Genomic DNA, 26,071 nt, shown 5'->3' with positions numbered 1-26,071 from the left:
GGGGGGGGGTGGGGGGGGGGGGGGGTGGGGGGGGGGGGGGGTGGGGGGGGGGGGGGGTGGGGGGGGGGGGGGGTGGGGGGGGGGGGGGGTGGGGGGGGGGGGGGGTGGGGGGGGGGGGGGGTGGGGGGGGGGGGGGGTGGGGGGGGGGGGGGGTGGGGGGGGGGGGGGGTGGGGGGGGGGGGGGGTGGGGGGGGGGGGGGGTGGGGGGGGGGGGGGGTGGGGGGGGGGGGGGGTGGGGGGGGGGGGGGGTGGGGGGGGGGGGGGGTGGGGGGGGGGGGGGGTGGGGGGGGGGGGGGGTGGGGGGGGGGGGGGGTGGGGGGGGGGGGGGGTGGGGGGGGGGGGGGGTGGGGGGGGGGGGGGGTGGGGGGGGGGGGGGGTGGGGGGGGGGGGGGGTGGGGGGGGGGGGGGGTGGGGGGGGGGGGGGGTGGGGGGGGGGGGGGGTGGGGGGGGGGGGGGGTGGGGGGGGGGGGGGGTGGGGGGGGGGGGGGGTGGGGGGGGGGGGGGGTGGGGGGGGGGGGGGGTGGGGGGGGGGGGGGGTGGGGGGGGGGGGGGGTGGGGGGGGGGGGGGGTGGGGGGGGGGGGGGGTGGGGGGGGGGGGGGGTGGGGGGGGGGGGGGGTGGGGGGGGGGGGGGGTGGGGGGGGGGGGGGGTGGGGGGGGGGGGGGGTGGGGGGGGGGGGGGGTGGGGGGGGGGGGGGGTGGGGGGGGGGGGGGGTGGGGGGGGGGGGGGGTGGGGGGGGGGGGGGGTGGGGGGGGGGGGGGGTGGGGGGGGGGGGGGGTGGGGGGGGGGGGGGGTGGGGGGGGGGGGGGGTGGGGGGGGGGGGGGGTGGGGGGGGGGGGGGGTGGGGGGGGGGGGGGGTGGGGGGGGGGGGGGGTGGGGGGGGGGGGGGGTGGGGGGGGGGGGGGGTGGGGGGGGGGGGGGGTGGGGGGGGGGGGGGGTGGGGGGGGGGGGGGGTGGGGGGGGGGGGGGGTGGGGGGGGGGGGGGGTGGGGGGGGGGGGGGGTGGGGGGGGGGGGGGGTGGGGGGGGGGGGGGGTGGGGGGGGGGGGGGGTGGGGGGGGGGGGGGGTGGGGGGGGGGGGGGGTGGGGGGGGGGGGGGGTGGGGGGGGGGGGGGGTGGGGGGGGGGGGGGGTGGGGGGGGGGGGGGGTGGGGGGGGGGGGGGGTGGGGGGGGGGGGGGGTGGGGGGGGGGGGGGGTGGGGGGGGGGGGGGGTGGGGGGGGGGGGGGGTGGGGGGGGGGGGGGGTGGGGGGGGGGGGGGGTGGGGGGGGGGGGGGGTGGGGGGGGGGGGGGGTGGGGGGGGGGGGGGGTGGGGGGGGGGGGGGGTGGGGGGGGGGGGGGGTGGGGGGGGGGGGGGGTGGGGGGGGGGGGGGGTGGGGGGGGGGGGGGGTGGGGGGGGGGGGGGGTGGGGGGGGGGGGGGGTGGGGGGGGGGGGGGGTGGGGGGGGGGGGGGGTGGGGGGGGGGGGGGGTGGGGGGGGGGGGGGGTGGGGGGGGGGGGGGGTGGGGGGGGGGGGGGGTGGGGGGGGGGGGGGGTGGGGGGGGGGGGGGGTGGGGGGGGGGGGGGGTGGGGGGGGGGGGGGGTGGGGGGGGGGGGGGGTGGGGGGGGGGGGGGGTGGGGGGGGGGGGGGGTGGGGGGGGGGGGGGGTGGGGGGGGGGGGGGGTGGGGGGGGGGGGGGGTGGGGGGGGGGGGGGGTGGGGGGGGGGGGGGGTGGGGGGGGGGGGGGGTGGGGGGGGGGGGGGGTGGGGGGGGGGGGGGGTGGGGATTATTATTATTATTATTATTATTATTATTATTATTATTATTATTGAACCAAATGACACTTGTATCTGAGTAGTTCTTTTTAGGACTGTTCTTAAAATCTCCTGGGTGGGGGGGGGGAGTATCAGGGGAAAAATAATCTCTTTTACCAATTTTTCTTTGAGGGAGAGTTTCCCTCCCTCTTTTAGGTAAGCATGCACTTGTTTGATTAGATTCTAGTACTGAAATAATCTACCAGCGCTGCAGTACCTCCAAGTCCAGCGATGAGCAGCAATTAATGTGGCACATTTACATTTGATTTAATTCTTTAAAATCTAATTTTTTTTCTCCAAATGAACTTAATCTAACTTAAGTCCTTTCGGCATTCTCTTCCGCATTTTAATCAAGCAGGGGTTTTTTTAACATCCTTTAATACCTTTTTTTAGTTTCTTAATTTAAATGTTGCATAATTGAATACCTTACCTGCATAAAAATTTGCTGGGCTTCGGCCATCTTGATGGTATTGACAAGAAATTATATCAGAGGGAAAAAACAGGCCCTCAGGAGCTGAGTGCAAGAGGTGGGTGGTGAAGAGGGTGAAGTGCATGTTGTAAAAAATTCATAGGAGTCATGTGGCGCACAGTGGTAAGCTGCAGCACCGCAGTCAAAAGCTCTGTTCATAACCAGAAGTCAGTTTCAGGTAGCAGACTCTAGGTTGACTTAGCCTTCCATCCTTCTAAGGTCAGTAAAATGAGTAGCCAGTTTGCTGGGGGTAAAGTATAGATGACTGGGGAACAGTGGCGCAGTGGCAAGGGGACAGGGGGTGTGATACACCGGGCACACACCCCTGCAGGGGTGTGGTGGGGCAGGGTGTTCCAGGGCAGGGCAGGGCAGGGGTGAACGGAGGCGTGACAAGGGCATAAGGTGCATGCGTGTCCCTGGCACAGTTCCCCCTCACTCCGCCCCTGCTGGGAAAGGCATTGCCAAACCACCCTGTAAACAGAGGTGGGATCCAGCAGGTTCTCACAGGTTCCCGAGAGTAGGTTACTAATTATTTGTGTGTGCCGAGAGGGGGTTACTAATTGGTGATTTTGCCATGTGATTTTTGCCTTAGTTACGCCCCTCCTCTCAGCAGTAGCGCGCAGAACTTGAAGCAGTCTAGCAGGAGGTGCACCAGCGTGCTTGGCAGCCTGCGCCTGCGTGCAAGGACAGTGCAGCGGTTGCATCCTTGCCACAGCCCCTCCCAGGAACGTCCCGCCCCTGGAATGCCTGGCCCCATCCCCGCCATGCCCCGCCATGCCCTATTGGCGCTACATCACAGTTTGAATCCCACCACCATGGGAACCTGTTACTAAAATTTTTGGATCCCACTAATGCCTGTAAACAAAGTCTGCCTAGTAAACTTTGTGATGTGACATCACATTATGGGTCAGTAATAACTCTGTGCTTGCATAGGGGACTACCTTTTCCTACTTCTACCATAAGAAAATAAGAAAAGCCATGCTGAATTAGACCAAAGGCCCTTCTAGTCCAGCATTCTGTTCACACAGTGGCTGACCAGCTGCCTGTACGAAGCCAGCAACCAACAAGGGGAATTTTAGTTCTGTCAAAGGACCTGGGTAGGGGTCATGTCAAAAAGGACTCATTTCTGTTCTGAAAATATGGAAATTATTTTATCACCACAATGGGATGGAACATTCATTGGTAGGAATGGTTGAAGATGTTCAGTCCAAAGGAAAATGTTCTGGTTGGGTAAGTTTAGCTACCAGGAATTGAGGGTGAGGGTGAGCAACGAGGCTTGTATCTCTAATATTCCAATGCTGCCCATCTTATTTGCCTGACTTTCAAGTGTTGTTTGAATATTCTTAGTTGCATCACAAATACTTTGTCCATGTTTGCACTGCAGTCTGAGGACTGCACTGGAATTTGTCCAATGCCTTTTAGGTGTGCACAGGTATAATGGCTGGTCCAAATTCAAGCCAGACGTCATGTAATTGGAAAGTCAGTGATAGGCAACGTTTTGTTAGGGGAGGGCAAGATCAGGTGAGCTTACCAGAGGCTTCCCAGCCAATGTACAAACGCCTAGACACCCAAGTTTTTGAATTTCTGTTTTGTTTTAAACTGCAAAGAATCAATACAAGTTTGCAAAGTCTTGAAAGGCTGACGATGTTTATGCTTTTAAAAAAGATTTTACCATGTTTTACTTTATGAGCCATTCCTAGTGAGTCTCCGGAGAGGCAGCAGGTGCATTTTCTAAGGAAAGAAGAAATGGCGCTGAGGAATGAAAACAGCTGACTAGTTTTCATATCTTTCCACTGATCATGAGGTTCAATCCATAATACATAGGGGGTGATGATAATTAGCAAACATGGTTATATATTTGGCTTCTGTCTGTAGGCAGACTGGTTAGCTGAACAAACCAATGTATAGTCCGCATATGGCAAATTATACTGCTCATAATTTTTTTGATAATAACTATGTTTTTTTTAAAAAAACCTAGAGTTCTGTTAAAGGCAAAGCAACCTTTGAATCCCCCGATTTATAAAACGTTATATTTTCTCCCCTATTAAAGAGATCATTTTTCCCTCTTCCCCTTAAAGTAGTAAAAAGGTAGAAAGAAAAACAAGAGGATTTGTCTTTGTGCTTGGTGTGTGACTAGCATGTAGGGCAGATTAATCTGAAAGATGCTAATCTCTCCCAAATTGAGTTCCATTAAGAAGAAATTGCTTCCTTCAAACAAACACAAAGAAGGAGACGGAAGAGAAAAAAATCCGGATGGGGTTGAGCTCAGAGTTCTAAGATGAGCTTGGAAGTTCTAATTAAAATGCTTACCGACTCTGCCTCTTCAAAAGAGAACATTAGACAAAAGAACAAATTGTTCAAGTATCTATAGACACCACGGACTCAAAGACCAGGAATTCCAGGGCACGCAAAAGTTTCCATGTGACTGAACATGGACTATCTATGTGGTCATTCCTGCAGTTTCTGAGTTGCTGTTCGTAGTCTCTGGGAAGCCTAAAATGGCAACAGAGCCTAGCCAAAAGTAGCTGCTGGGTTTGCATAGTCAAACTGAGTGGATCCATTGTGTAATCAATGAACTCAATGTATCCACTGTGTAATCTGTATGCTGGCTGGATCATACACAGTGTGGCCTCACTCCAGTTGCCTCTAAAATGTTCAAAAAGCATGGTTAAACTAATCAAAGCTTATTGCCTGATAGGACTCACATAGAAGAAGTGCTTAGAGATTTACATCCCACTTTTTTCTCCGATAAGGAGTCCCAAAGCAGCTGACAAACTCGCTTCCCTTCCTCTCCTCATAATAGGCGGGGCTGAGAGAATTCAGAGAGACCTGTGACAGGCCCATGGTCTCCCAGCAGGCTTCCCAGGTAGGAGCAGTGAAACAAATCCAGTTCAGGTAAGAGTCTGCCGCTCATGTGGAGAAGTGTGAAATTGAACCCAGTTCTTTAGATTAGAGTCCACTGTTCTTAACTACTACACCACGATGGCTCTGCTCTGTGGGGGTAGGGAGAAATGTCTTTGATTGCTACTGCCTAGAGACATCCTTTGTCTGGGTGGTGTTCGCTAGTCCTTTGATTGCTTACTGCGTGGAGACATCCTGTGTCTGGGTGGTGTTCATTAGTCACTGTCTTAATTCTAGTGTTTTTCAGTACTGGTAGCCAAATTTTGTTCATTTTCATGGTTTTTTTCCTTTCTGTTGAAATTGACTACATGCTTGTGGATTGCAATAGCTTCTCTGTGTAGTCTGACATAGTGGTTATCAGAGTGGTCCAGAATTTCTGCGTTTTCAAATAATATTCTGTGCCCAGCTTGGTTTATCACATGTTCTGCTATTGCTGATTTTTCCAGCTGAATTAGTCTGCTGTGCTTTTCATGTTCTTTGAAAACAGATTTATTTACGGTCATTGACCAATAAAATTCCAGATTTAAAATTTCACAGATACAGATACAATACAGATAGAATATATAACAAATTCAGTATAAATAATACTAAGTAAGCGAATCAATGTCCACCTAAAAGTAATAAAGAGGAATTAACTAGCAGACCTGATGGAGTTCTGTCGCACCTTTCTGATTTTACTAGATATCCATGAAGTCATGTTCTTTGATTCATGTCTGGGCACTGTGTTTGGTGGTCCCTATGTAGACTTGTCCACAGCTACACGGTACACATTTGTGGGGTTACGTCATACTTTTATTGATTATATCATAACATTAAAGAAGAATGGGGGTGGGTAATTCTTTCTACTGTTAAAGTGCTGTCCTGTACACAAGAAAAAAGGGAGGGGGGGCCATTGGTTGGGCCACTCAAGTCTGATGTAGAAAGTCACCACCAATTGGACATCTTCTCTCATCTGAGGGATGGAACCAATAGTAGCAAAGGAGACAGGGAGTGATGGATACATCCAATCTGAGCATGAACAAGTAACAGTCAATCAAATTGCTGGAAAATTGGCATGGCTGCAAAAATTCTTGTCTTTACAGCTTCAAAGATACTCATGCATGGTGGTTTTTTTTTTTAAAAAAAGAAGTGTTTTCCGAGTGAAAGAAACAAAACAAAACAAAACAAATTTTGAGGAGCTTAGCATGCTTGCAGAACATTATGAAAGGCACCAAGCAAAAAATAAAAAAAATAAAAAAATGTCCTGAATATGTTATATTTGTGCTGTGTAGAAAGGGCCACTGGGTTAGTGAAGTCATCTAAATGTGTTGTAAGAAGGGAAGGAAATAGGCAGAGTTGACTGAGCAGAAAACAACAAACATATTAGAAAAAAACGTATGAGAAACTTCTATCTACATCACTAATGGTTTTGTCCAAAGGTACAAAGGTTTCTGGGGCAGGTCAGTTAGTCACATTGAAAGATTAACTTTTAAAATACTTAAATGCCTTATGACAATGAACTTCAGACAGAGAGAAGACACCTACAGTCCAAACATTTATAAGGAATTGATACCAGTCCTGCTTTTAGCTGTAAAATATGAATTGTTAAACTGTGGAAAAGCAAACATAAGGTGTCATAAATGTTGGGGAAATGTTAAGAGCTGACAAAAATAACTTTGCAAAGTAAAGCCACATAAACTCCTCCCACATTTGTTGATGTGTGTGTGTGTGTCTTCTAATATTCACCACATACTGTCATTATGGCATAAATAATATATTGTTAGCCAGTTCTCACCAATTCTTGCCATCTTTGACTGATGTGGTGAAATTCTTCATCTCATTCTATACTGTCACATATTGTATTGTGATTGAAGGATACATAATTATTAAGATAATTATAATTATCTTTTGTCAATTAGCAATGGAGAATGCTGTAAAAAAATTAAGCACACGTTTTTAAAAGAGACAGCAAAAAAAAGCAAGTGTGGTGAATTGCACATGGCAAAGAGCCACAGAGGTGATGAAGGGTGAAATTCACAAGCTAGTTTGAAATAACCTGCTAGATACTGGGCTCTGGTCACCAGAATCTGCTCCAAATAAACATGTTATATTTATTCTTATATCCTGCTCTAAAGAGAATTCACCTCACAGACTTGGCAACATTCCCATCAGCCTCTCAGCTGTTCTGTAGAAAAGTCCACCTTCTCGGTGCATTCCAAGGGCAACCCAAGATTGCTTGCGAGAGGAATTTCTTATCTCCAAAGCTCTTGCCAATAGCTTTCCCTGTATAACATCTCTTTTGTATCTTTCTGCATTGTTGACTCTCTATCTCATTAAATTTCACAATTTAACTGGCTCTGTTCCCTAGCTGAGGCATCTTAATGTCTCTGTCCCTTTGCTCCAATTTATTATTTAGCTCTGGCTGGGGTACAGCATCATATAAAAATTTGTACATGTTACATAAAAACACAGCTACAAGGCTATCTCCACTCAGTCTGAATGGAATTAAGTTTATTATTATATGGTTTTCTTTGAATTTGAAGTTAATTTGGACTAAGCGTAACATTTGGGTAACACTGCATTTATGATGTTCTCCCTCTCTGATGAGATTTTATGTCACAGTCTTGGCTATGGTCCCATTAAGTTATAATTTTGGAGAAAAATGGGAGTAAGATTGATAATGTTTCTCGGGGTGGTACTATGAGTATCTCTGAAGTAATGATCAGGTGGAATAAATCTAAAAACCAAAACAAAATAGGTCATGCTTGATACTAAAATTTTTGACTAAATTGAAACACCTGAGTAATTTTGAGGCAAGTTAAAGAGTTTTGATAAGATTAATGAAATTAAACTGGGGTGGAGGGCATTTACATTGGTTGATTAAGAATAATTGGGACAACTTCAAATAAAAATGAATTCTATCTGACATAATGTATAACCTCAGGCTTCATGGACATGGGGTCATGAGAATATACCTCTGTCAAAGCTGTCCTGCACAATGAATGCTAAAATGGGCTTTAACTCTTCCCCTTTCTTTAGTGGCTGTGATGGGAGTATCCAGATTGGTTATCTGCTCACAACTAACTCACAGTTCTCCTCTTCAAACCACATCAAAGGAAGTATAATTTTAAATTCAGGTTTAAAGGGGAAAGCTCCAGGAATCCCACTAGTGAGGCTCTGAATGAACATAACATTGTGTGGACGTTTCCCATTTAATTGAGAGGTTTCCTCTATACTGTGCAGAGAAGATTGAAAAAAACCCCACCTCCATGGGGAAACAGCTTCAATCTGTAATGGAATATTCCAGGGCAGAAATGGCTACAAGAACATAAATCAATGAATGGAAGGAATTTAATGTTCATCTGCACATAGTATCTTTCAGGACAGTATGAGGAGCTGATCAGGCCAGTAGTCATGACAGTGCATTCCTAAATTTGCTTTCCTAGGAGTAAGCACCATTGAATCGAACCGAGAAGGATTTTGAGTAGATCTGCTTTGCAGTTATGGAACATTTTGCTTCTACCAAGCTGTGAGAAATGTGTAGAACTCACAGTGCTTCCCCAGCCTACCTCGATCAATGCTATGACATGAGATATTTCCTGATCTATTGATGTGCAGTGGTGGTGCATGGGACTTTATGGATGGTCCCTGTGCCGTTTAATTTCATGCTTTTATGAAACAGTGAGCGAGACTGAAAAACAGATTTGATTTCAGAAAACACAGCATGCCACATAACCTTGGATAAGCAAAATTCAAAGCAAATCTTTAGGTTCTTTTTTTTTAGGCAGAACACTTCAGGAATGTTATCAAAAAAACCTACACGTTTCTGATAAGGCTAGCAGTTACGTCAGACGGGGGAGTTTCCGACATTCAAACTGGACTCCACGGAAAACATCAATGCAGTTTGTTAATCACATTCTGCATTGCAGTAAACCATTCCCAATCATCTTTCCCCACTCCCCTATTATTTTTAATATTTTGGCCTAAGCTTTCTTTTCTGTGGATTTCACCCCTTTAGAGGTTCAGAGTTGCCCTGGTGACTTCAATCATAAATTCCGAGCCTTTATTAGAAATCTTTCCCTCAGTGTGAAGAGAACCTTATGCCTCCTATGAGGTGGCCATTTACAACCTAGCATAATTTACTAGGGTTGTACAAATGTAAAGATCCAGGCCTCAAGTTTAAATTTTACCAGAGCTGATTACTGTGATCTGGGCAGTCAGCACATTTATGGACCATTAAGCATGTTCTGTGCTCTTTCACCGGAGACTAGATAGAAACACACACAAACCGCAAATTACTTAGACTTAAGACATAAGTATTAAAAAGCCTTAGATTTCCGCATTATAGCAAACAAGAGGGTAAAAATAAATAACATTCTAGCTGACAGGAAGCTAGCAAATGGTTCAATTGTGCTTCCTTCCCAACACCCCCAGCACTTTCAGAAATTTGTTTCATCCAGCTTTAATCATTTTTTTTTTCCGAGACACAGCCAGGTAAACAAGTATTAGGATGGAATCAAGATAAAAGGCAAGAATAAACACAAATAAAGTCCACCTTCGCCAGCCATGCTTAGTGCAAACAACACATAAGAGCTTGATTGAAGCTTAGCTTGATTGAAGCTACTCATTAAAGCAATGCCGCTGAGCAGGTAAACCTGAAGGGTTTATGCTAAGTTCACCGATGCGCCGCTCGGGAGGGTTATATTCATTTAAGACCTCTCCAAACGTTTAGATCTGCAGCCCTCCGGGAGGGAATGGTTGTACTCAGAAATAATTGTGTGGCAAAAGCATTGGCTCAGAAGAGATCTATTAATATATGAGGGCTGATGCTAATACCCACATTGCACAAGATTTGTATTAGGTCAGAAGAGGATAGTTCCCATTTCACCTTTTATTACCCTTGTCTCTTCAAACCCTTCCCTCCTTTTTGCTGTCAGGTTGCTTATATCTTTCTCTTGCTCCGTTGGCCTCCTTCTTTTCTACTAAATGTAGATTGTAAGCTTTGTAGATTGTAAACCCCTTTCTGTGGTTACCAAAAAGCCCCGGCTACACCCCTGGTGTCAGAGAACAAAACTTTATTTACCACGTTTCTGGTTCTCACAATTTCCTCACATTCACGAAAGACCAAGAATTAGAATGCCAGGTACGGCTATGCAAAGAAAAAACTGTTCGGTTCTCAAGGGTTGAGAGGTTGCTAAAGAGCAGATTGTATCCCCCACTGCTATTTCCAAGTTTTTCCCCATATACATGAATGGCTGGCAATCCGAGTGTTGAAAGGGAAAATAGCAGGGCAGGAAAAGGACAAAATAAAATGTTATACCCCCTGGTGGGGCTACATCTGAGATTGGAGCCCTCCATTTCTGCCTTTTATTTGGAAAAAAAGAGGCAACAATCAAATGCAAATAAGCGTCATGTGCAGTTTGTAACAAGGATGCAGAAAAAGAAGGGGGGAAGACAGAGGTGGGATCCAGCAGGTTCTCACCAGTTCCCGAGAGTGGGTTACTAATTATTTGTGTGTGCCGAGAGGGGGTTACTAATTGGGTCTGCTTTTCAATTAGAAATTCCATTAGGTCCAAAATTCATAAAGTCCTGTTGTTTCCTATGTGGCTGGTTAGCGAAGGTAGAAAACGGGATAATTCTCCCTGTTGGGCTGTTTTAAAAACGTGTTTTAGAAATATGGTAAAGTTCCTTGTTTAAGGAAAGTATCCTTCTTTTGATTTCTAGAAACAAAATTAAGTATTTGAAAGTATTAAGTATTTGACAGGCAATCAATTAGAGGAGAAGTAGTTGTTTCTGTTGGCAGTAGACCATAAGACTTGCTATAATGAGTTTAAATTATGGACAGAAAGATACCAGCTGGAAATTAGGAACTTTTCTTTTCCAGTAAAAGTTTTTTACAGTAACAGAGAAATTATTCATGTCCCACCCCTGGAATGCCCAGCCATGCCCCCGTCGTGACCCGCCCAGCCCCATTGGCGCTACGCCACTGTTTGAATCCCACCACCATGGGAACCTGTTACTAAAATTTTTGGATCCCACCACTGGGGGGAGAGCCCCCTAAAGGTCTGATTTGTGCCACTGATGCATATCCAATTTCTTGTCAGTTTGAAAAAGTCAAGGGGAAATGGCATTTCCATTTGTTGATTTAGAACATGTATGTAAGATTAGATAGCCATGGGGCTGTCTGGGATTTGGGGAGGGGGCTTGTGCTTCCGAAGGCAATTTCCCCAGAAACGCATCAGTACATCTGGAAATCAACTCTGCTTTGGTGACGTGCTCATTCAACTGACTCTCGAGCAACTGTGACCGCAGCCCAGTGAGTCAATACCACGGTGCTTCCTACAGACTGCCATTCATTGTTCTATGGCTTCCATAGCTGGCTGGGCATGCAGCTTGCTGGATCATAGGTATTTCTCCCCCCCCCCAATTTCAACGATGACTGGCTTTTCCTTTCTTTTTGCCTGAAGAGTTCTGTGAAGTTCTCAGCGTTCGTTAGCTGGAATCCGTTCTCCCATCAAACACTGATACGGCCCATAAATCATCTCTCCATCTGGTTTCCCATTCTATGGAACCAAGCAGAAGAATGTTCTCGGTCTGATATCCTCTGTCACGGGATATGATTGGGGTGAGGCACTGCTCAGTGTTAGAGCACAAGCTTGGCATGCCAAAAATTTCGGGTTCAGTTTTGTTCCACTATTTGTTGCATATATTACATGATTTTGTTGTATGCAGTAGGCTGGCGAGTATACTACTCTAATTTTGTAGACTGCTTTTATTGCATTCTGAATTGGATGTATTCTGCTTCTTTGCTTATGTTACTTTTAATTGTGTAATCTCTGTTGGATAACAGCCCCATCGGGCAGAGTGATAAATTGCATTACAACAGTCAAAAGCTCTGCTTGTGACATGAGTTCAGTCCCAAAGGATGTCAGTTTTGGGTAGTCAGCTCAAGGTTGACTCAGCCTTCCATCTTTCCGAGATCGGTAAAATGAGTACCCCATTTGCTGGGGGTAAAGTGTAAATAACTGGAGAAGGCAGGGGCAAACCACATCGTAAACATAGTCTGCCTAATAAACAGTATTGTCATGTCACCTCATGGATCAGTAATGACCTGGTGCTTGCATAGACCTTTACCTTCAATCTCTGCTAAGCCTTAGGGAGAAAAGTGGACTAGAAAGGTAATAAATGACTGAACAGACAAATTTCTTTGAAAGCAACAAAAGAATAAAGATGGGAAACATGTTTACTGCCTAGTTGGTTGACTTGTGAATCATAATATGCCAATTAGAACCTTGTCTTCATCATAACCTCTTTAGGTGCTGATTAATCAAGCCCATTCTTACCACTACATGGAACATTAATAATGGTCTGCCATGTAGTACTGTAGTAAGGATTATTCAAATAATAAGTGTTGAACACTCTAATGAATAGATGCATTTATTCAGTTGTTTGGGAGGAGGAGTAACACTCAAAATTTCCCCCCTCCTTCGAACCCCAGATGAAGAGGTTGAGATCACATTTGGTTGGAGCCTTCAGGGAATTTTTGTCTCAAGGCTCAGGTCTCCATTAGATCATGACTTCACTAGCTAGGTGGAAACTTCATCTATCGCTGAGAGTTGTGGTACAAAAACATGGGAGAGATGAGAGAGATACTATGGCCCTTTCTGCACGGGCCATAAACGGCACCCTGGGGATGGCAAAAACGCCGTCCCCAGGGAGCCATTCACACAGGCGGCACTGCCAAAACACAGCAGCGCTGACTTGGCTCCCCTCCCCCACCCCCAGGGTGGCATCAGGTATACGAACGGCACCGCCGGGAATGTGCTGTTTTCCCCGTCCCTCTCCCACTCACCTCGTCGCCTCCATCGCCTTCTGGCCTCCTAAGACCCTCCCTCGCTGTCTTCCGACCCCTGGAGGTCGGAGGGCAGCGTGGGCGAGTCTTAGGAGGCCAGCAGGGTGACGGAGGCGACGAGGTGAGTGGGAGAGGGCCTCAAATCTTGAGCCGCCTCTCTCCCGCGCCGGCCTCCGTGAGGGGCCGGGCTTGCACGCCTCCTCGTGCTAACGGGGTTCCCACCCTCCACCCGGCAGAATTCCTGCCCGGTGCAGGGTTTCAAATGGCCCACGTCGCGCGGAAAGGGCCAAAGTTTGCTGCTTGAACTCTTCAAAGGAAGTGCATGATAAAAATCAAATAAACTGCACAGATCACACAATATTCTTTGAGGAAAACACATCGGCTTGTGATGGCATGGAGAATGCTTCTAGCAAGTGGCAGTCTTCTATTGTGCCAACCAAGCTCTATGTCCAATCTCTTCTGTCTTCTTCAAAAAAGAGCCTTTTTTAAAAAAAACACACATGATTGGATGTCATTTGATCATGTTATATTTTAATTTGCAGAGACAAAAATGACAAGCAATTTATTTACAGAAAACTGTACAAAAGCAACTTAAATTATGCAAAAATCTTTCATAAATAGAGGTGGACTAGCATTGAATACATTTTTGCCATGTTTTTTTAGCATAGTTGCGTGCATAGTGACTCATAATAAACAATGATAAGTTGTTCTTTGCTTCACTATCAACATCCAAGTTGCAGAACAATAGTCAATGATTAATATTACAAACAGATCGTAACCACACCAAATGCTTAAGTGCTTCAAAATCCAGGAAAAGAAATATCTGAAAGTGTACCCTAGGTAGCTGGAAAATGGTGCCCTCTTCCAAATGTTACATTCCTCAGGTTAACGCCCAACTTAAATGTCAAGGTCAAGGTTCATCTCTACCACCATCCATCAGCCAGCACTTAAGAAAACACTCAATCTTTATCACAGATCTGTCCCACTCTTGACGTAGAAGTCCTTTAGTGACACTGCATTTACGGGAGCTTCATTTAACCCCTCCCCTCTCCATTTCCCCATATTCCCATATGACAACTTCCCAGGGTAGCCTCTCAGCCAAGCACCTTCAGTCTCGCATTGGAGTTCTTCCCCCACAGAAAAATAATGTCTACCTTGTTTTCTGAAACTCAGGCAGCAGGCCAGTCGGAAATCATATTGACTAAAGATTAGCATATCTGGAGGTCGGAATGAGCATGAGTTTAGACTGAAGTTAATACAGACATTTTCTAATTCAGAGAAAGTTACGTGACGTGTCAGTCTATAAATGTGTGAAAGTAAAATGCATGCACAGTAGTTTTCAGTTGGCCTGTGGGATTAAATAAAAATTAACAGGATTCTTGCCTGGTGGAATGAACACAAAATGGCTGCCAACAGCAAACAAACAAAAAGAATATCAAAATATCAGGGTTTTTTTCCTGTCAAACAAACTTGTGACATCTTCCAAAATTGCTCTGGCAGCAACCCTAAGAACACTTTTTCCGGGAGTAAGTCCCACTCAATCAATGGGATATACTTCTGAGTAGATCTGCTTAGGATCGCTCAGTCAATGGTAATGCAGCTAGTCTGACGACAAATGTCCCATTCTAAAACCACTTTCATGGTTTTCATAATGAATGATATTTAAGACTGGTCCATTATCTGAGTTTGGTAGAAGTTTTTTTCTTCTTCAAATATATCATTTTTTTTCCATTTCTCAGAAAATAAACATGGTTAAATATACAGGTTCAAAAAGGTGGGAATAGCCCATTAATCTTCAGTTTCTAACCCCAACCACCATTTTACCATAACAACAGGTATAAAAGGCACAGTTGCATATTTTGCATTCACTCTAAAATTTTTCATTTTACTTTTATTGATTTTTTTTACAAAACCACTCTATATATGGAGTGCCACCAGATTTAATTCATTTCAAATGGAAACCTCCCCTCCCCACAAAAATATGTGTCATGCCAGGTCATAAGAAGCAATTGACTATGTTTCAGTGGTTAGATTTTACTAGAATTGTTGTGAATACCAACAAGTATGTTGTAATTGTTTGTTTTGTTATCTTTTTGCAGCTCTATGAGTAAATTAGGTAAATTCCTCAATCACATGGTTTGTCTTGTATTGTAGCAAAAAAATGGGGAGTGGCTGATGATGAATTCAATTGTGAATTCTCTGACCTGTACTGGCTTTCTAGAAAACAGTTTAAAAGAGAGAAAGTTTATCTAGAGCTCTTTTCTTGAGTGGATCTCAAGTATATATTCAATGAATTAGATTTTTACTTTTAAAAATATCTCTGTTGGCCACAGGGATGATACAATTGTGTTTTCTGTTGAATTCTGCAGGAAATGTGTAAGCTTTTATCTTAAGTACTTTGAGAATCATTTTTGTCCCTTAAAAGTTATGTAATACAGTAGCAGTTGTATTCAGTCCTCTAATACAAGTCAAAATTTGCATCTCTATAATTTAAAAATGGTGTATTAGAATTTTCCTTAATATCTTTCGATTCTAAAGTGTGCCCATCTGGAACTGCTACACACAAACTAATTTCAAAATAAATGCAAGAAGATTTTTTTAAGAAAAATGCACAGACAATAATAGGGCACTTTGCTGGGAAGAGGGGTCAAAAGATAAAAGTTGTGATGAGTTTGTACCTCTCAATCAACCTGTATTTCAGACTGTTTAACATTATATTCTATGTCATTTTTTTAAAGCAAGAAATTACCCAAAGCTATCTTGTGACTACAATCTACTAGAGCCATCTAGTCATGCTTTAATGCCAAGTTAAACAACCAGAGGGATCGGTTTCTCTTTGTACCACATCTCAAGCTGTCCCCACTGCATAGACTGATTGTCAGTTTCATTTGAATGTCTAAGCTCACCCACTCTTTACCACCACCTGGTCCTCAAGACAGAACTAGCTCAGATTCTACAAACTCTGTTCACTTCTTATTGCACGAAATATACCTGGTCCATTCTCCTATTCACCTTATATAGTGCAAACTATGAGAACTGCCACCGCCCAGAGCTCTGCAACCCCATTGATCAGTTTTGGATTCTTCACAAGTTGCCTGAAACAAAACTATTTTGTACAGAACACATCGGCAGTGACATCAACCAAGACTCCTGGTCACCTTTGAGTCTCGTGATTGGCTTTGTATTGCACAGGACTCAGTTTAAATGCACTTGTGTTTTTTAAGAAAACCTGCATAATACCTTCACCAAGAGCAAACGGTTAACTTGGACTGTTGACGACCCAAGAGTCAGCATCCACTTTCAAAGAAGATGGCGTCGTACTTGACATGAAGCATGTTCTTCCTCTGTCCTCGCTGCACTCTTCGTTCAGTTTCCCCCCTCAGGACGTTTTGTGGTTCATCAGCACATCCTCCTGTATGGATGTGAAAACTTCTAAGGAAAATACACCCTGGACCTGGAGGGTCATGTTAATATGGCATCTGAGGTGTCACGGCATTGCCAACAGAACTCACCTGACCGGTCCCCTTTGGGAATTCAACTCAACTCCATTTTGAAAAGAACTACATTATCAAGGCTGGCAGCATAGGTTGCTGTGGAAAAGTGTGTGGGACATGCGTTTACGTGTTTGTGCATGTCTGTATGTCCAATTGACTAAACCAAGACCAATAAGCAATTCCCCTGATCCATGGTGCAATCTTTGGCCTTTTAGTTACGGTGGTCATCCAAGCTAAAAAAGTTGGCCTTTTGAAAACAAATGATACCAGTTGAGCAGTTTATCCTTAGTATGCCAGGACACAGATCATCATTCTTTGTTTATATGAAGCTGAAAGGGTTGAGGGTTGAGGGTGAGGTGTAGAGGGATGGGTAGAGAGAAAAAGGATGAGACAGAAAGAGGGATGAAAGCTGAGATAGTAGTTATTTTATGGATAAAACTGAACCCCCAGTTCATGGTCACAGAAAACATGTTATGTTTTGGACTGTAGTTTTAGGCTGAATAGATTTTCTCTGCTGTTTTCAGCCACGGGACTGTATTAAAGCTGAGATCTTCACAAAGCGCTTTGTAAAGTTATCCCTTTACATGTTTTTGCTGTGGTTTCCAAAGGCTCATCTCTGATGGGAACCAGCAATACTCATATGATCTTTTGGGGAATCTATGTGTGTGTACGTGTGTGTGTATGGATGTATGGATGCATATAAACACACATACACACATATGCACATTTATACATGTTTAAGGTGGGGAAAAAACCCTAACGTGTTCTTCCAAATGAGCCAAATGACCACCAAACCGGAATCAGAGCGGCTTAAACATTGCTTCAGCAGTGGAGAAGGGGGGCAGAAATTGGGTAACAGCAGTTTCTGTGGTTCTTTCCAATTCAGACTTCTTACCTTGAAAGGAATTTACAACCATAAATTTTGGAAAAGAAAGATTGGTGAGCCGGGGAATCAGGCATGCAGGAACAACAATGGTTTCTACATTGTACAGCATCGCCAGGCAGACTGGGTACGTAAGTGCCTGGCACGGAGGCAGAAGTGGCAAGCCAAGCTTTCGTCTCTTTGGTAGCCCCCTCTTGTTTTCAATAGACTTTCCTTTATTTTTTTAGTTTAAACTGTTTCCATTTATAGGTTTTTGCCTTTTGTTTTCAAATTCCCTTCTTACACGTGAGAGAACCATTTTTGTTGCTTCCTTGTTGCCTAAAGGTAAACTTCCCTTCTAGTTAAAGTGTTGACAGGAGATGGCTTGTATTCCCCGGTCTGTGTGAGGGGAATATCCTCTGGGTTGGCGTCCTCGCTTTTGCTGAAGCTAGATGCACTGAAGGTCTCATAGGATGAGGTCAACTTTTTGTTCAGGAGGTTTCTGTTGCGATCACCCATAATGGAGGCTTCTCCATTGGCCAGCTTCTCTTGACTGCCCCGTTCATCAACGGGCATGAAAGTTGAGAGTTTTGGCTGGCTTTTCGGCTTCCTTTCGGGCGAAGTGCGGACCGGCATCCAGCAAGAGTCTGAATGGCCGTACTCATCACATTCCCGTGTGCACTTCCCAGTTAGGGCTACATCTGGTAAAGGTCTTGAATCTGGAAAGAAAGACATAAAAATAGACATTAGATTTTCATTCTTGGTTGCAGCTACTGAGTGCTGAAAAACATAGATTTGAAAAGGCTGGTTTTGCATTGAAAATCATATATGGTTTTGTCAGGATATTTGTGGTTTCTCACACAACTCGGCAAGCTTTCCAGCTGATGAGACCAACCCTGGTTTCATTTTGAATGTTGCTGTAGGTAAAATGTTGGTGGGCGCTTTAGAAATCCAGTAGAGCAAGGGTACACAGGATTAGGACAAGCACACAGAATCTGGAACAATCCAAGATGCTTGGAGCATAGACTGCAAAGTGCAGATAATACCCACTTGAAAATGATGGGTACAGGGGGTTGGATACAAAGATACAACTCTCCTGACAGACAGTTACACTGGCAGAACAGTGAAGGAAAATTTCCACCAATCCCCCTCCCACTGCTGAGCCTAACTTGCTCCCTTCCCTAATACCCTGCTGGTAGTGCTTTGGATCCAACCACTGCATGTGGTAAATTAGCATGCAGATTTTATTACCGTGTTTTCCCGAAAATAAGACAGTGTCTTATATTAATTTTTGCTCCCAAAGATGTGCTATGTCTTATTTTCAGGGGATGTCTTATATTTCTGTGTTCTGTTCGTCGGGCATGCTTCCAAACAAAAACTTTGCTACGTCTTACTTTTGGGGGATGCCTTATATTTCGCACTTCAGCAAAACTTCTACTACGTCTTATTTTCCGGGGATGTCTTATATTCAGGGAAACAGGGTACATGTATTTGCAAAAACAGAAGACATATCTTGTGACTATTCAATTAGCTGGTAATGGCCGTTTCCGCACAGCGTCGATGGGGGTTGGGTCGGCGCATTCCACGCCAACCCAACCCTCCTGGGACTGTTCATACGAACGGTCCCAGAAACAGTCGGGAAGACGTTGCCGCGGAGCGCTGTTGCCCGACCGACCTGGCGTGTCTCTGGCCGTCCGGCACGTTGCCGAGGCCTGGAAACACGCCCCCCGGCCCTGCGTGACTGCTCCAGCATCGCAGGGCAGGGAGGCGTGTCCCCAGGCCTCGGCGATGCACCGGACGGCCCGAGACAAGGTAAGTGAAGGGTGGAAGGGGGGAGGGCGCCTTGGAGGTGCTGCCATTCGCATGGCAGCAGCTCCAAGCCGCTGTTTTCCGAAAACCTCACTTCCCAAGTGAGGTCAGAAAACGGCGGCTTTGAAGCAGCTGCGCCCCCTGTGCGAATGACTCCCTGGGGACGGCATTTTTGCCATCCCCAGGGTGCCATAAACCGCCCGTGCGGAAAGGGCCAATAAGTCAATATCCATCTGGGGTTCTAATTCTAAATTATTAGAGTAGTTACAGTGGTTGAGATTTAGGAGACATTGACTGAGGGTTACCAGCAAGCGTTTCCATGGCAAATTTAAACCCATTTGAAAGTAATTTAATTGATACTGCCTCCTCCAAAGGAATCTGGGAACTGTCAGCTCATGAAGTCACAGGGAATTCTTTGTTCAACATCAATACAAAATTAACACTTGAGAACTACAATCCCCAGGACTGGATTCCATTAATGCTAACAAAAGGTTGACATTAGTTGTATAATAAAGTCAATCTCATGTCTCTATGCAACCCAGGTAGAAAGAGCAAGATAGAATATCTTTGATAAAGAAATGTGAAAGGCAGCTATGGTCATGTCTTCATTTTTCCATGCTCTGTGGGCTGAGGGTGTCAACCAGGGGTACAAAAATATCTCACAATACTTAGAAACTAGGCACATTATCTGAGAACGAGCTTGGCTAAGGGAACAGATGGAGACCTCAGAATACCCACAAGAGGCTCTTTGCTTGCTGAAGTCTCCCCTTTCTCTTTATTCCAGCCTAGTACTTGACTGAGAAGTGCCAAAGCACTAGACTGCCTGGAAATCAGAGCCTCTGACTTTGGAGTCCTTTCTCCAGAGGCTGCTGGTTGCAGTTAGGAACTAAGCAGGTTAGAATAAAAAGTGATCACACAACAGCCGCCTTTATGGGAGGTGGAGAAATCTTTGGGCCTCGTCTGCAACCGGACTGACAGGAACAAAATCTGAGGAACAAACCGTGATGATTCGGCACCTGATATTTTGTTCCCCTTGTTTCAATAGAAGAAGAAGAGGAGGAGGAGGAGGAGGAGGAGGAGGAGGAGGAGGAGGAGGAGGAGGAGGAGGAGGAGGAGGAGGAGGAGGAGTTTGGATTTATATCCCCCCTTTCTCTCCTGCAGGAGACTCAAAGAGGCTTACAATCTCCTTGCCCTTCCCTTCTCACAACAAACACCCTGTGAGGTAGGTGGGGCTCCGAGAGCTCCAAGAAGCTGTGACTAGCCCAAGGTCACCCAGCTGGCGTATGTGGGAGTGTACAGGCTAATCTGAGTTCCCCAGATAAGCCTCCACAGCTCAGGTGGCAGAGCGGGGAATCAAACCCGGTTCCTCCAGATTAGTTACACGAGCTCTTAACCGCCTACGCCACTGCTGCTCAATAGGGCTTCATCTGCCAATTAGAAACAGCTTTGACATTAAGCTGGAATGTGGACTTGGTCAAAAGCTGTGGAGACAAAAAGCATCCAACAAAACCCATTCTGTCAGTACCTCAATGCAAAACCTTGCCTTTGAAACTTTGATGTGCACTGTGAACGTCCTGCAAAAACTGGTGCCCAATTATGTCTGGTTTTTTTTCCCCCCATACATCTGCTCCTGACTAGACCTGATTTGAACAAAGGAGGCCTCATTCAAATCAGCCTTAGCTAAAGGTAAAGACATATTGCAGGAAGCACCAACAAAGAAAAGCCATTCAGTTTGAAGAAGATGCTGTAAGTTGAAAGAGGCACAATGTGGGGCTCACTGCTCAAAAGCCAAAGCAGTGTCGGCCAGTTGTAAGTCAATTTGAATGAACACCAGTCTTTGCAAGATTGGAAGGTGTTTGTACATAACACATTAAAACAAAAACATCAATTAAACAGTTAGGAGTACACAGACGACTGTTTTAAGCAATGAGAATGAATTGAATTAATTAAAAAAACACCATTCTATGTGTTTATGTAAGTGTCTGATTATACAAAGTGCCTTGCGGATTTGAAACTGTGTTTCATGAATGTAATGCGGCTTTGTGATTATAGCATCAGGTACTACCGTCTTCTTGATCTGCTTGCTGAATCCAGCTGAAGAACTCCCAGAGAGAAGGAAACGAGTCCTTCATGCAGGGGTTCCTAGCCTGGTGCCTTCAGCCACCATGATACCTGCCAACACCTTCCCAGGTGCCTGCCCAATATTTTTAGAAAGTGGATGGGGCTTTTGAACAGCCAGCTTCTGATTGGTCACCAGAGATTTAATTGGCTGTGCAGGTTTTTAACACTGTTGCTTTGGCAGCAGCTACAAGATCTATAGATCTACGGGATCAATAGAACCTGTGTGATTGAAGGTAAGCTGCAGTAGCCATTTTGTGGCTGGCTTCCCCTCTGTGGTAGCCATTGTGTGGTCATGCCTACCACACTATGTCAGAATTCCAGAGGTGTTCCCATGCTAAAAAATGTTGGGGATCCGTGCCCTAACAATTACCTAAATTCAGGTTAAAAGTCAAGTTTAAGGATGTTTACATGACAGCTAGGGCTGCAATTATATTAATAGGTTAGAAATCTTCTGAATGACTAAAATAATTCATTTTATTATTATTATTATTATTTTTAAAACATATTTCTTTATACAAATTGCAGATGGCAGGGTCATCTTGGAAAAGGCATTCTCCTTTCTTTGATACATGGAATGGAATGCCCTTCTAAGATGCTGGTGGTCGCAACATAAAACAAAATAAATTCTTTCTTCAAAAATGTTGCTTTAAAGTCATTTGCATATCTGTGTATTTATCATTGATTAATTAACCGATTTGTCAATGAGAACTTACATCATTTGTCAACGGAAATGTCAAACTGGACGGCAAGCCTAATTAGTAAAGGCGTGAGTGATACTTCGGATAGATTTAGTTATGGGTGGTTATATTCATTTTTCATTTTTTCCTCTTCTGAATTTAAAGCTGTTTGTTTTAATCGTATTTACAAAGGGAAATGTTTAATTTTCTGTTACTTGAGTTTCTTGGTCAGATAGGTAGGAAAATAGATACCGGTAAACTTGTACGTATTGAAGTAAAAGATAAAATTCTATTTTATGGTGAACACCCTCTTTGTCTCTCCCTTTTAACATCTTGGGAGCTGCGACACCTAGATCTACCGTCCCCTCTCTGGGAGGGGTTTTTATTGATAGTTTTAATACTGGACGCCAAGTGGAATGCTGTAATTTTATGTTTTAATGATGTTATATATTTATATTAATTATTTGTTGTTACTACTGTTTATGTAACATTATTTTGTTGTTCACCGCCCAGAGCCCTCAGGGGATGGGGCGGTATATAAATAAATAAATAAATAAATAAATAAATAAATAAATAAATAAATAAATAAATAAATAAATAAATAAATAAATAAATAAATATTTATGGCACCTGTTTGAGACAGAAAGGGCATCCTTTACTTCCTAAAGTGTGCCACCCTGCTAATTATCATACAGCATCATCAAATTCAGATCTAACTGAATGCAACATGATGTTGCATACAACTAATGCCTCCCCCTACACATAATAATGTGCATCGCTCAGCCATATCAGCAGAAGCATCCTGAAAGTTCAGTGGGATTCAAACGAGCATAACTGTAGCAGTTCCTTGCAAGGGGGACTTTAGGGAAAGGAGAAAAAAAGAACTTGTTAAGGCAACCAAAGGGGTGAGTAAGATATTTTAGGAAATTTTGCTAGACATATAGAATGATGGTAAATACAGTTGGTTCCATACTGTAGGATCTTAGCATACTGCTGGGAAGGATTTTAGAAAAGTATTTGCTACCCTCAGGAGACATCCTGGTTTCATGGGTAGTTCTCAACTCAGGAAGAAATACAGACCCAGAAGCCTACTTTGGTATACTCCTGTCCCTTGCTGTTATACACATATTCACCCTGATCCACCCACCCACCCACCCACCCATCCATCCATCCACCCACCCATCCATCCATCCATCCATTTTCCTTCCTTCCTTCCTTCCTTCCTTCCTTCCTTCCTTCCTTCCTTCCTTCCTTCCTTCCTTCCTTCCTTCCTTCCTTCCTTCCTTCCTTCCTTCCTTCCTTCCTTCCTTCCTTCCTTCCTTCCTTCCTTCTGCCAGCCAGACAGCTTTGGACACAAAAGAGAAGTAGTCAAGAAGAAGCCGAAGCCCAGCAAAAGCCCTAGATAGTATATGGTGGGTCCTGTGGTGGTAGGATATATGACTCCCCAAACCAACTTTGTGAACAAAGTCCCAGGGATTTGAAACTGAGCTCTGACCATGATCTAGGCTTATACAGGCACACACACCATAACTGTACAATAAGCTGACCTCCCAAATCAAATTTATGTATTCATTTATATTTACACTCTGCCTCATACTAGGTCCCCTAGGTGGCTTATATAGATTAAAAATAATTTAAAAACCACATATTTTTTTAAAAAATAACAATTAAAACTACAGTGAAAATAGCCTTAAAATAACCCCACCCCCAACTGCCCCCCCCCCAGACCAGCAGCTGTTGAAGGGAGTTTCCAGGGAGGCTAACCAAATTAATTAAGTGCCCGGGCAGAGAAGAAGGGCTGCACTGTGCACCTCAACCCATAAAGGATAGGCGCATGGTGAATCTCTGAGGGGAGACTATTTTGCAATAATCCCAACTGCTCAATCCATTTTTTGTTTTACACATTAGAGCAGAGATCAGGAAATGGAAGATGTAAGCCCAGATGAACACAAATCTGACCTTAAAACGCTCAACCTAGCTGCCAACCGAGAGCCAAGCCACCTGTGGAGTAGAGGGATGACAACAGTCACTTGGTGGCATGGGATGAAACCACTCACCATCTTCACTTCAAGGTAGCTAGCTTTCAACAACTGGACTGAATTCCTCAACAAAAACCCTATTACTGTTCCCTAATGACGGATAACAGATATATTGACATTTACCAACTCATATAGTCTAGCCTGAAAACAGTGGCGTGTATACAGACAGGTTGCAGTGAACATTACAGGAAGGCACTGCTGTACATCAGAGTAAACCTGGAATTATTCTTAAACTCCCCAAAGGTAAGAAGCAGGGATAATGATTTATTACCCGGGCACACATGACACTCTTTGATTTTTAAGCAGGGAAATCCTCTTAATACTTTTTTTTTTAATTTACAGTACGGCAAAACACATCCCTGCCATGATTTCCTCTCTTAATAAGCTCATTGAGGGAGACTATAATTCATTTTCAAATAATGATCATTTAGAGGACCAGGTTTATTGTGGTTAGTTATTACCGCCATTATTACCACCAGGGGAAATCTTTTAAGTTATCTCCTGGGAGCATTCATAACTAGCCTACATCAATCATCTCAGGCTCAGATTTCAAGGATGGGATCCAAAGGGTCGTGATTGGGGAATTTTCAGCTTTCTTGCCACAACACGATGGCTGTGTCTCTCTCTGAAGATCAGGGCACAGTTATACTAGATGGGGTGACACCAGCCCAGAAAATGGCAATGCATTTCCCTTCCTCTGAGATGTACACAGACGTACTTTGTGAACACACATGAGTAGCTCTAGATACTGACCCAAATTATGTATTAATTTTCAAGCATTTGAAAACTAGCATTTGAAAACTACACTTTAATTTGTTTATTGGGCAGGAACCAGAGGCGTAGCTGGGCCAGAGTGCGCCCGGTGCACATTCTGCGTTTTCCACCCGCCTTTCTCCCCCGCGGCAGCCTGCCCCCCCTTACCTTAGTGCAGGCTGGAGAAGCGGCCTGTTCCCTTCAGGCTGAAAATGGCCTGGTGGGAACTACAATTCCCATGAGACCGTGGGGCTTGCAAGGTCTACTGGGAAGTGTAGTTCCCACCAGGCCGTTTTCAGACTGAAGAGAACAAGCTGCTTTCTCCAGCCTGCACTGTTTCACGAAGGTAAGTGTGTGAATGGGGGGGCAGAGGGGGGAATTTTCCATCTCCCCTGGCACACACCTGGTGCAATGCGCACTCCCCCAGTCCTCTGGTAGCTCCGCCTCTGGCAGGAACTAAACTAACCTCACCAAGACCACAAAGCAAAGGTCTCCGTTCTTGTTATGACAGAGAAGTCATATGATTTCATGTACATTTGGAAATCTTATGCAACTTTTTTTTATCATGTTCTGGGGGGAATTCTCCTGACAGGGCCTCTTTGTGGTTGAGCTCCCAGATCCAAATCTTAGTACAGTTAGTCTGATGTATCTTTCCAAGGTTCAAGCCCAAACTATAAATTGTAAAGCCACTGGCGTAGCCAGGGTTTATCTACTGCAGCAAAAATAAAACCAAAAGTCCAACGACAGCCCAATCCAAAGAGAGTAGAGCAGCAACCAGCGATGGCACCACCATGCTGCCTCCAAAGAAGCAATTGGCACTGGGGGAGAAGGGGAAAACCTTTACTCCCCTGGGAAATCTCAGTACATTAAGTGACTTACAAAACACTTTTTGGGTGTTCTGTATGTGCCACTAGGAGGGCTCCACCTCCAGGATTGCGCCCCCCACGGCATTTGTGGTGGAAGCCACCACCACAGGCCAGAGCCATAGTGTGGAGGAATGGCACCTGCAACATGTGTATGCCCTGCGCCCCCATCACGCTCCCGCCCTTACCCTGGAATGCCCCCATCACACACACCCTCCTTGCCCCTGAACTGGTGCGCACCCAAGGCAAGAGGCCCCCCTGTCCCCTGGGTGCTACGCCACTGCCACAGGCACTGTTTGGGCAATGTGCCAGTCAGCCTCTGAGGCATGTTCCTCAGCTCCAGCATCCATGTCTTCTTGCACAACTTTAGTGTCACAGACTCCAGCGCAATCCTTATACCACTTCCAATGTGGCTTCAGTCCCCCCCCCCCTTGAATTGCACAGTAAATTCTATGCTGCCTCTTC

General features: G+C 45.7%; 1 protein-coding gene across 3 annotated transcripts in view; it reads right to left on the bottom strand.

The window, feature by feature from the left end:
- Nucleotides 1-13,502: 13,502 nt before the first annotated feature.
- PCDH7 (protocadherin 7) overlaps nucleotides 13,503-26,071 on the bottom strand; it is a 521,397-nt gene continuing 508,828 nt past the window's right edge. For all 3 annotated transcript variants that reach the window (XM_048509225.1, XM_048509226.1, XM_048509227.1), the window contains exon 3: nucleotides 13,503-18,063. In XM_048509225.1, coding sequence (XP_048365182.1) covers nucleotides 17,684-18,063 — 380 coding nt within the window. In that variant the 3' untranslated portion in view covers nucleotides 13,503-17,683. The remainder of the gene's footprint in view (nucleotides 18,064-26,071) is intronic.

This window comes from Sphaerodactylus townsendi, linkage group LG10 (genome assembly GCF_021028975.2).
Source record: "Sphaerodactylus townsendi isolate TG3544 linkage group LG10, MPM_Stown_v2.3, whole genome shotgun sequence".
Classification (NCBI taxonomy): domain Eukaryota; kingdom Metazoa; phylum Chordata; class Lepidosauria; order Squamata; family Sphaerodactylidae; genus Sphaerodactylus; species Sphaerodactylus townsendi.
Note: the sequence above shows the minus strand (reverse complement) of the source record. Positions and strands in the feature narration are given on the sequence as shown.